General features: G+C 40.8%; 1 protein-coding gene across 2 annotated transcripts in view; it reads right to left on the reverse strand.

Moving 5' to 3' along the window:
- Nucleotides 1–5,402: 5,402 nt before the first annotated feature.
- agap3 (ArfGAP with GTPase domain, ankyrin repeat and PH domain 3) overlaps nt 5,403–12,293 on the reverse strand; it is a 129,295-nt gene continuing 122,404 nt past the window's right edge. For both annotated transcript variants that reach the window (XM_028472429.1, XM_028472428.1), the window contains exons 17-18: nt 6,953–7,208; nt 5,403–6,826 (exon numbers count right to left, since the gene is read on the reverse strand). In XM_028472429.1, the coding sequence (XP_028328230.1) occupies nt 6,596–6,826; nt 6,953–7,208 (487 nt within the window). In that variant the 3' untranslated portion in view covers nt 5,403–6,595. The remainder of the gene's footprint in view (nt 6,827–6,952; nt 7,209–12,293) is intronic.

The following is a 12,293-nucleotide window of genomic DNA, read 5'->3' on the forward strand; positions in this document are numbered from 1 at the left end:
AATATGGTATCAACGACAATGTTTCATGGTAATGATGATGATGATGATGATGGTAATGACGATCATAGTGATATAATGATAGAAATAAACATAATGATGATGACACTGGTGGTGATTATCATGATGATAAAAACAATATTATTAATAATATTGATGATAATTATCATACTAGTGATGGTGATGTGGTTGATGTTGATAAAACAATGGATAACAGTAAGAATGAGAATGATGATAGTAAAAATGATCATGATAAAAATTATATTATGGGCAACTGGTGGCCCTCTGTCTAATTTTTTGCGGCCCCCAAAGCAAATCCCCCAAAATTGTAATTCAAGAAGTTGGAAGGAATATAAAGCCCAACATAATATAAAGCCCAACTAAAATACACAAAATGACTCATAAAACATAAACTGACGACAAAGATAGACACAACAACCACTTAAACAAACATAATGACCGTACTACAAAAACACACAAAACAAGAAGACATTACAGTATAGCTCCAAAGACACACAAACTGTTTACAAAATTACACAAAATGACCACAAAAAACACACCAATCGACAACAAAAATGCAGAAAATGACAGAAAAATACACGAGAAATAACAAAAACACACAAAAGGACTCAAAAACTGGCAAAAATGACAAAGACAAAAGACAAAACCCCTGTTTCCCCGCTGTATTAATGCTTTGATTGGTCATTATGCTAAATGCTAACATGAATATTGATCAGGTGGCCCTCAGATCAGACACAATCACATGTTTGAGGCCCCCGCTGGGATAGAGTTGCCCATCCCTGTTATAAATGATGACCAAACAGCATTAATGATGACAGCAACAGCATTAATGATGACAATGATGATGGTGACAATGATAACCATGGCAACAATGACAATGTTGATGATAATGATAAAGAGCAGAAAACCTTGTCACACACATTTGCACGTGCTCGGATTCTGATTCAGTCCAATGACATAAATCCTGTGAGGTCAGGAGGATTCGTTTCCAGCTGCTGATTGGTCACTTTGTGATCACGTGGCTGTCCAGTAGTTGGTAATTAGAGCCGTTAATCTGGTGTGACTCACTGAATGTGATTCAAGCATAAACTGTAAAAAGAATGGACAGGACAAGCTCCCTGGTGGAGTGAAGCTTTTATTTTTAGAGCTCCCCCTGCTGACTGGCTGCAGTAAAGGTCATAAACCCCACCTCCTCAATGATAACGGATGGGATGAGGGTCAAACTGTAAAGTTAAAATACTTGTCACATACATTTTTTTCAAACCTAAAATGAGTTGAAATACAGTATATCATGTTTTTGTATTAACCTCTATGATCTGAACAAGCCGTTGGTAGAACTTCCAGTGGGAAAGATACTTATGTTCTTGGCGTAGCTGGGCTGCGTAAGTCATCAGGGCAGTACGCTAAATGGGTGGGGTGTGTTACCAGGGCTCCTCCCGATGAACCTTACTGCGCAGCCTCTGGCTCCAAATAACGTACAATTTGCAAGATGGAAGCGCCCCTAAGCGCTGTATTTTGGCTTCAAGAACGTTAAGTGGGAACAGCTACAGGGCACGCCCACTGGATTCAAGAGGTCTTCTCAGGTGAAATCACAGGGTCAGTGAACGCATTGGTCCACATGTGTTGCATTCACAGACCCACGGAGGCAGACGGGAAACCGGGGCAGCCCGTTCCCGGTCTGACTGTCGGGGAGGGTCCTGGGGGGCGGCGGCAGTGATGTATGGGCAGATGCATTAAATCGCACAAGATAAACAAGCGCGGAGTTTCATCAGGGCCATCATAGCTTTAATTTGGCTGCCTAATGAGTCCGATCCAGCGGCGGAGATAAGAGTTGTCAGGGGCCCGGCTCTAATGAATTCCTTGCCACTTGTAATCAAGGTTGGCTGTCTGAGGGGGGATGATTAATGGGACCCCGGAGGATTCCCTCGGCCCTCAGCCTTCATTACAGCTAATGCGTTCTCAGGCAAATTAACAGCCGAGCACAGGCGGAGGGAGAGCCGAGGATGAGGGGGACCTGCGGAGCTGGATGGATGGATGGATGGATGGATGGATGCCAATGTCCACACAGGAACCAAACCGCTGAACCGCAGCACCAGAGCCACACACCTGTCCACCAGTGACGTCATGGAGAGACAAACACAATTAATGATTAAATTAATTTAAATGTTGACATTTGTCCACTGATCTATTTATTTCCCTACCCCACATCATTTTTAACAATTTTGATTATGTATTGGATTAAAATCTGCTGAATTTAACGTTAGTTTGAACAATTTCTAACAAATTGTGCTGCATGCTGGGAAATGAGAGCAAGTTGCATGCTCGAGATCAGTGTTTCCCAAACAGGGGTACAGGAGCACATTGCAGGGGGTACTCTGAAAGATTTAACAATTAATTAATAATGCATTGCCGTCTTTAAAAGATCGCACTTCTTGCAGTGTTGACCTTTGACAGCATGTGGAGACCAAAAAAAAAAAAAACATAAATTTAAAAAAAAAACTGTTAATTTAAAAATAATTGGTAAATGTTTGTCATTCTTTTTGAGCTATAATTTAAACAAATTCACCACACTATTGGTCAATAAAATACTATTTTTTCTTGCAAATGATTTAAACAGGATTATTTTATACTACTACTAATAATCATATAAAAGTTACATGATATTTAAAAAAAAATTAAAAAAAATCCACTTTAAATTACATTCATTGTTTTGAATTTGTAGATTAAGCATTATATGGAACAGATGTTCAAGACACAGTTAGTGGTTTAGGAAATGCAAAAGCATATGAAATTATGGAGAGGGTACTTATGATACGAAGAGGGATTTGACAAAAAATGCAAAGGGGGTACTGCTCTAGATGTCCCCAACACAATGTTTTAAACACTTACAGTTTAACTTCCATAATCTAGATCAGTGATTCCCAACCCGAGGCACACATTCCCATTGGGGTACATGAACAATGGAACTGCACCATTTCCACCTATAAGTTCATGTTCGTCTGCCCATTCCTGAAATAACTTAAACACATTCTGTCGCAGACACTGTTGCAACTGAATCCATGACAATTTTTTTTTTATTTTGAACTATTTATCAAACACCGAAACATGATCCCATTTATGAATCAATGACAAAATCGGACTTCCACTCAGTCACAAACATCTTGAACTTGTCCGTATACGTATCCGTGTGCGATACAGTGCATGTTGTTTTAGCGGAGTGCACATTTATTTTAGGACAAGCTGTTCACTTCTCATTTGTACCATTTGTTTTGCGGAGGCTTGTCAAAAAAGTTGTTTTTCAAATTAAACTGAGGAAAATATTTAACTGGATTAATCCATCATTTTCAATCACATTCAATGAAAAGTAGTCATTGTGCATTTGATTATCTCTAATTACACAAAAGTGAAAAACTTTATTACCAGAGTTGGGTAACACAGCTTACAATATCAAATTAAAAACATCAGAATGAAAGGTTTTCAGATTAAAGGTCTTGTATCTCCTGTAGAGAAAGTGGATGTGGTTTCAAACTGTTGAATATCGCTTCAGTATAGAAGTAACTGTGGCATGTTTAAAACCTTATTCCGGCTCTATCAAATTAAAAGTCGCCCCCTTTCAGTGTAAAACGTGCCCTTGTGTCTCCGGCCTGTCTACAGGAAGCCTTCCTTCCTGTGCGGTCAACAGAGGATTAAAGATAGAGAACAGGTTTGGTGTCAAATCTCAGTGTTTGAGGGAGTCAAAGCTTCACTAATCCTCCCTGAGCCGCTGCTAATCTGCCCTCAGCATATCTTCATCCTCTTCCTCTCCACGGGCTGCCTTTGTCTGGGCTTCATCACCTGGATCCTCCTCTTCCTCCCCGAGCTGATGAGATAAAGCACATCTTCAGGGCTTCGATCTCCTCAGGTCTGTTGACTGATGAGAGATCAGTTACAGTAGTCCTTTCAGATGTCAGAGATTAAATCTGTTCCCATCAGGGTTTAAGGGCCGAGCATGATAGTCTTTAATTAGTCCTGGAGCACAATTTCCCATTGAACTACTGTATTCTAGACATAATTGTTTACAAGCTGGTAATATGAAAAGATAATAATGGCAGAAAACACATTTGTGCTTAACTGTTTAAAGTCCTTACTTTTCTCAGCATTTAACGAAAACTATGAACAATAAAGTGGAAACTTTATGCATGCATGTGACTCTTATCCTAACTTTAATCTGCCTTTGATAAGTCTCAAATGAACACAATCGTTTTTAACTTGTATTAGACAATGAATAATACAAATTCAATCGAGAACATTTGAAATATAATGAAAACAAATATAAAACAAACAAGTTCAATTTAATTCAACTTTAAAGACTGTATCAGGTGCAACAAAAAAGTAAAAAAAAAAAAAAAAAACAGTTATTTAACCCTTACTTTTCTTAGCATTTAATAAAAACCAGTTCGACAGTTTTTACCTGTGTATCTGTGATTTTATCTGACTTTGGACAGGGTGAATATTCATGACTTGATGCAACGTCAAACAGTCATTTGTTTGCTTTTAAAAAAAAAAAAAAAAAAAAAAGACGTACTGAAATACTAAATTAACCTGCAGGAGATCAGTTAATTCTGATCAATCTGCTTTTATGGCATTTGACATTGGTTATGATTGATCAGAGCATCCGAAGCACAAAGACCTTTAGAAGAACCTTCAGTTTTGTTAAAGTGATTCTGAGGAGAAGAGATTTTTACCCATTGTGCCGTGAGAGAGCGTCAAGTGACTGATTTTAATAGTTTGTTCAAAAGACGTAATGCCAACGTAAGCACGGCAGTATTCTGATGCAGAAAGTTGCCAAGCCTTTGGCATCTACAGACGAGGTAATTCAAACACTCCTTGGAGCCAAAAGGTAGCAGCAGGTCGCACGGAGAGGAGTTTGTGTGGAAGGCAGACGGAGAAGAAACAGAAAGCAGTGACTCCTATAACACGGATTTTAACTCAATATTGTTTTTAAAATAAAGTTATACTGATATGAACTGTAGCGTCTTATTTTATATCGCAAAAAGTAAATCCAGATATAAATCACGAAAAATCCCTAAATCCCTCAGCCTAAACTATAGGTCCCCAAGAATCCTGATGACTAATAAAAGATAAACTAATGGTTATTCTGAGTGTCAAAAAAAGAACATCAATGTGTGTTTGTGGTGCATGTGAATCCTCAGTATTCCGAGTTGTGTGTATATATATCAGCCATTGGGTTTGCTGATATTTCCTATCAAAATCAGTCTTCACAGATCTGAAATCGTCTTCATGCTCACCGTGATAATCCCGAATTTCCATTCTTTGATGAGGAGTTAATCCCACATTTGAGGTGGAGTAAAGTCGGACCAGGAGAGAAGGAGGCGACAAAGTGGAATTTTTCTCGCTTGAGAAAGGCTACATGGTTTTATTGGAGGGTTGATGATGAGTTCAACAGTTATTCAAAGCAGACAAGTTTACTCTTTAGCTTCTTTGCTCAGAGGGAATACAGCAAACAAAACGGATATTTACATACTGCATTATAAATATGTCAAATGTACATCATTATACAGGAGTACCTGAAGGAGTTCCTCAGGAGGGAGCAGGGCACCAAACAGCTTTACCATCTTTGTTAACCTCTACAGAGCTGCGAACAGAAGAGGACCCAGACGTGAGCCCTGGGGGACACCAAAGCTAAACGCAACTTCATTTTAATTCCCCTAAATAACTGCAGTGCAGGTTTTCTACTCTTAATTCCTAGTGTACATCCCTGACATCTGATCTGTCAGCTGATTGGTCTGAAGATGCAAGAACATGTAGGTCGTCATGAACGTGTGTTAAACCTATACACACACACACAGACACACACGTGCACTCACACATACATACCTGAACGTAAAACCTCCTCCTGCAGCTGCATTTAATGCTGCTCTGTAAAATACATTTACTTTATGTAACATTCAGGGACTTTGTGTGTGTGTCTGTGTGGTACGTTTAGGGATTGGACAAAGTTAGGTGTGTGAGACGTTCAGGGACTGGACAAAGTCAAATGCGTGATACGTTTAGGGACTGGAAGAAGTCAGGTGTGTGAGAAGTTCAGGGACTGAACAAAAGTCAGGTGTGAGGCATTCAGGAACTGGACAAAAGTCAGGTGTGTGAAATGTTCAGGGACTTTTAGTGTCAGGTCTGTGAGAAGTTCAGGGACTTTTAGAGTCAAGTTTGTGGGATGTTTAGGACCTGTTTGTCTTCGGTGTACGAGATGTTCAGAGACTGTCAATCTAAAGTTTGCAAGACTTTCAACGATCATCACGTGTGAAACGTATAGGGACTTTCTAGTGTTAGAGGCAGAGTAAAGACTCCTCGATCTGTCTCCCGCACACACTGTGAAGTGTATAAAGACATTCAGCATGTTGTATTTCCACCTTTAGCTGTTCTTGTGTACCTGTGTGTACCTTTGTGTACTTGTGTGTGTAGTTTTTAGGGAGATCAAGGATGATTTTTTTTTGGTTGAGGTGTAAACATTTAAAACCTTAAAGCTGATATTTTCATCCAACAGCCTCTGTCCAATCAGAGACTTTGTCCCCGCCCCCTACATGATGCTGATGCTGCGGTTCAGCTCGCACTGAGCGTTGTTGTTGTTGATGTTGGGGTTACGCCGACTCATGTTGGGTGTCTGCACCAAAGATAGGCCGCCTCCTCCTCCATCGCTAGGACAACCGTGTTGGAGCAAGATGTCTGCGCACTCCTGACTTCCTGCTCGACGCGCGTAAGACAGCGGCGTCTGACCTCGGGCATCCCGACTCTTTACGTCCACGCCGTACTGCGAGGACACATGAAAGTCAAAATAAGTTAGTTGTCTTAAAACAAGAGACACTATGGACAGGTGAGATCACAGTCTGTTACTTTTACTGTACCCGTGGTTTTGGAGTAAACCCCGCCCACTCACCCAGATGAGCAGCTGCGTGATGACCACGTTGGCCATGGCGCAGGAAAGGTGCAGCGCGGTGCGTCCGTCCCCGTCTCCGTACGTCTCGTTGACCTCCTCCTTGGTGCCGTGGGCCAGCAGCACTACCACCAGCCTTAGGTCGTCCTCCACCACCGCGCGCAGCAGCTGCTGGCCCAAAGGCACGTCGGAATGGGGCAGCCCCAGCAGGAAGAGCTTCTGCTCGTACTTGGCGCGGATCCAGCGCTCTTTTTCCTCTCTGGGGAGACAAACGGGACCAATGTGAGATGGTACGTCACACCAACACCTGCGGGATCTACACTCGTTTTGGGTGATTGGACAGAGACTGGACTCACAGGGGGGGCATTAGGGTAATTGCTGAAGGCTCACAGGAGCTTGGTGACATTTCTAAATGAGGGACGCTCAGGACGCCCCCCCCCCTACTAAACCGAGGGGACCACAGTGAGTTGGCAGCACTGATGCTCACGGGACGGTCCAAGACCGGCCGCCTTTCTAAAGGTTACACATCCTTAACAGCATGTCTGAGCCGGACAATGTGTGATATTAGTGTGTGTGTGTGTGTGTGTGTTTTTATCAGAGCTGTTGGCTGTCAGTCTCAGCCGCCGCCTTTGCTTCACAAAAGGGCCAGCGTTTCTCCAAGCTCAGGCCTCCCCCGGGGGGCCCGGCGTCAGATCGATGAGGCTCAAAGAACGCCAGGCAAGATCAGAGCGACAGAGGCGATCACCAACCAGTGGCGTATCTATTACTCCTCATCTCCACCCTCCGACTCTTTCACACACTGTCCAAATATGAAAGAGGAGGAAATCAATATCAGTGCGAGTCCGAGCGAGCATGCCCAGTGTGCCGCTGACTCACTGACCCCGCCAGACACCCCGATAAGACCGCAGAAAGAGCCCGTTGTTTAGGGCCCAGACTGACTGACAGGGAGTTAGAGTGACAGGGACCCCCAGGGACCCTCTATCACTGAGATAGTTCCCACTCAGCCCAATCACAGCTCACCATGAAACCACTCAGCTTCATCAGAGGACTGGCCACACCGATACTGAGGACACCTCACTACCATTGTCTGTAATACTGAGGAAACAATGCATGATTCTTTACTAAGGATGGACAATAAATAACCCTACAAAAATTACAAAATTTGGAAGAAATATAAAACAGCTCCTGCACAGAGTGTCAGAAACAGCCCTGAACTTTATATTCATTGGAGTTTTCATCTTCACAGTTAAAAATGTTGGAGATCTTTTAAGGTGGCAAAAACGTCTTTTGTTGCTCTTCTCATCCTTACAGTAAAAAAAAAAAAAAAGAATCGCAAAAACCTAGTGCCCTTTGATCCTGCTTAGCAAGCGCTGCTATGTGCAAAGCTAACCAAAACGTGGGTCTCAAGACTGGGTGACTTACAATATAATGCATAGAATGAAAATATGATGGAATCTTCCATGGCCTAAGATCTATCTTTGATTAAAAGTTTGTCTATATCCATTCAGGACTTTTCACATAAACCTGCAAACAGGCAAACAAACACATTTTTTAAAAAGCTGCTGAAAACATAGGAGGACTCCAGGACAGGATTCAGCAATCTCAAGGGGGAACTACCAGGTTCAAGCATCTGCAACATCCATCTCTCTGGTATGATGCTAGAGATATAAAATTCATAAATTATCTAAATAAATACACAGCTTAAAGGACATAATAATAATAAATTTGAATAAAAGTGTGGGTAGGAAAAATCTACCACCAGGAATCCATTCAATACAAATCTTGTTTCATCTAATCTCCTCTTTATGGTGTCTCAGCCAAGTCTTGGAGTCATAATAATGGGAACTATTGATGCATAATGCATAGAAAATAAATATAATGTAGGAAAATGCTCAAAATCACGCATAAAAGCCGAAATCAAATATAAATGTAATTGTTTTGTTCCTCTGGAGACTTTTAAATGAATACAATTTTGAAAAATGTGGTTGGTAAACTTCATGAAATATTAAATGTACACAAAGATTAGTAGAAAATATTATTTATTTATTTACAGAAAATAAGTGCGTTGTGGTGGAAGATCATAAAGCAGATCCACAGTAGGTGGTTAGGGTCAGAGATGTAATTATTATTGTATTTCCTACTCAAGTAGAAGTACTGTTACTTGATTGAAATTGTACTCAAGTACAAGTACAAGTATATGGAATCAGAACAGTATCATAATGAATGAACTCTTGCAGGGTTTTTCCACAAATGCACATGCTTTGTTTCGCAAATATATATTTTATGCAAACTTGTAATATAAATTCTGAAATGCACACGCCCTACTTCACAAATATTATTTTGAGGCACACTTGTAATATAAATCCACGGATAATGCGAATTGCTGAATGTGCATTTACAAACTGCTTCTGTGCTGTGAGAGAAATCTGTGTGGTGAATTTTGAGACTGCCCTGATGGCGCGGGTCAACAAACGACACCATTGGCTGATAAAACTGACAGATTCATCAGCCAATCAGGTGTGTTTGCTTTCAGCCAATCATATGGCTTCTTACATTTTCTCCACACTTTGAACCCAATTGCAGAGCTACTGATATGTGTTCGAACAAGAAACTACCAGGGCAAATGTGCCATGTGGGTAACAACATGATAGATGGAGACCCCAACCACAACCCAAGAAAGTGTCTGGGTGTTGGTCAGAAATTGCACAACTAAGAACATATGAATTATATTCAATGTGCCTTGAAGAGACCATGAAACACAAATGAAAAAATTATTACAAAAAAATAATAATTTACTTAGTAACGGTTGGGTTTAGAAATGTAATGAATTGCTTTATTCTTTTAAAATGTACTTAAGTACAAGTAAAATTACTGATTTCGAAATTTTACTCAAAAAAGTACAAGTACCCATGAAAGCCACTCAATTACAGTAACGTGAGTACTTAGTTAGGATGATGGTTGTAGCTATGGTTAGGTGTCTGCATTTGATCATGTGATCTCTAATGTGTTTGAAGTGACAGGTGGTGATGAAAAAGTTCTCAGGTGTTTGCATGTGATGAATCTCTCTTCTGTAAACAGTTTGTGGTTGCCGTCTCGTCGTGCTGGGATTCTGTTGGTCACGTTGATCATCATTCTCTGCTGCAGCTGTTTTTTGGTTGTATGATCGATGGTGAGAGGACGCAATGAGTCGTCATCATGGACGCATTGCTGGAGATAAATCATGTGACCGCAGGGAGCACGTTGGATGCGAGTGCTTGCTTGAGTGCCATCATCTGCTCTTCTCCATCCCATCATCACATCTCAGCAGAGACAACACAAAGCATGTGAGCGTGACCCAATGAGTAGAAAAGCTCCACCCACACATGCACCGTCCCACAGCCGGAACGCGAGTCTTGAGCTGAGACTCTGCGGAGAGACGTGGAGCTGCAAATCTCCTCTTAAGGAAGAGCCCATTATGTGAGCAACAATACAGGCCTAATGGCAGCAATCAGAGCGGCTCAGAGGTTTATGGTGTCACACCTCCATCAATCCCCACTCAGTCATTAAGTGGAGACAAGCCTGTTAGCAAATCAATTGGCCTGAGAACGCTGCCACCCACACCCATGCAGTGGATGCCCAGCATCTCTTTCCTCTTAGAGAAGCTTTATCTGGAACTTCTTCACCTGGGGAAGAACCAGGAGGCTCTCATGAGGCCATTTCCACGAGGACCTTGGCTCTGAACTATCTGTGCTTCAATCACTAGGTAGACTTTCCAGGCCAAGGATCGTAACTGATTAGTTTAACTCCACCATGTGTAAAGCCGATGGCTGAGCACAGATTATATTCATGTATATTTTCTCTCACTGATATCGCTTACAAAAAAGATCATAGTGGAAACACAGAGGTCAAGAGGCCAAAGGGAAACTACCGTCCCAGGGACATTTGGTGACAAAGCAGCTTTAGACGAAAACAACCAATGTCACAAGATCATTCCAACATACTGTATCGACCAATAATCTGATGTAAAATGACCACAGGGTTCCTACAGTTTCAGTAAAATTACATTTAAGACTTTTTATTGCCATTTGAAATTAAATTTAAGACCAACTTCACAGTAAACACAAAAAAAAAGCGCCACATTAATTACATAGGCTTAGGGTATATTTTTTCCAGTATCTAGTGCAGACGTGCAACTGGCGGCCCACAAAGTAAACACACAAAAAAATACACAAAATGGCAGTGAAATACACACACACACACAAAAAAAAACTGTCTCAAATAATCAAATTAACTAAAACAAACAAACACAAGATGACTACAAAAACAGCCAGAAATGTAAAAAACAACAAAAATACAAAAAATAAAAACCATTAAGAAAAGCCATTAAGAAAAATCTTTGTTAAATTTACATTTCCCCATGTTGTTGAAAGTTGCTACAAGCATGACGCACATCTGCACAGGGTCCCGCTGCAACCACGCCACTGTTTTGTAGTTGGTCCCGCTGTCGTGATTGCACGATGTTCCAGTAAATTATACATTACCATTTATTTTGAAATGTGAGACTAATTATAATCAGAAAATCATACTTATGTGTTAAGATTTAAGACTTTGGAAACATTGATTTAAGACATTTTAATGACAACTAAGGCCTTATTTTTAGATTCATTAATTTAATGCCTTTTAAGACTTTTTAAGCAGATTGGCAGCGGGGAACTGTTATTAATGCCCAAGGTGAATGTCTCTCTACCAAACCACTCCTATCTACAAGCAAGGTAAGCTCTGTGTTTGATGCTATAGACCTTGTCTTTAGTCTAACAACATTGGCTTCATACACTCTCTCTATAACCATGATCAACTTTTTTTTTTTTTTTATAATGCAGGCTTTTTCTGGCAGTGCCACAGTGCTAGGCTAAGCGAGCACATCTCCACATGCTACATGTAGGCTAGCTTCTTTTGGCCATGGTAGCTCTCAGGCATTATTTACTATTTTCTAAAACCACTAAATTTCCACTAGTGAGCCATCCAAATGTATATAGATAAGGATTTATTGCTGGTAAATGTACTAAAACACAACACAAGATTTCGTAGCCTGAAATTTCAAAGTGAGTGACGTGAGAGTGCTGTTCTAAAACCTGATACAATAAAACTATTTACTAGAGTTAACTCATTATCCTTATTAAGCATCTAGGCACAATTTTGGGATGGTTAATACACCAGTAATGACTTTACATTTGGGAACCCTGACAAACAAAATTGCGGACAACTTAGAACGGAAAATCGCGTTCGCCAAGACTAATTGAACCACGTTTTAAAGCGTGGCTTGCAGTCAAGGAGGGTCCAATATTTTCAATGCATCGAAAATCAG

Source organism: Gouania willdenowi, chromosome 17 (assembly GCF_900634775.1).
Source record: "Gouania willdenowi chromosome 17, fGouWil2.1, whole genome shotgun sequence".
Classification (NCBI taxonomy): Eukaryota; Metazoa; Chordata; class Actinopteri; order Blenniiformes; family Gobiesocidae; genus Gouania; species Gouania willdenowi.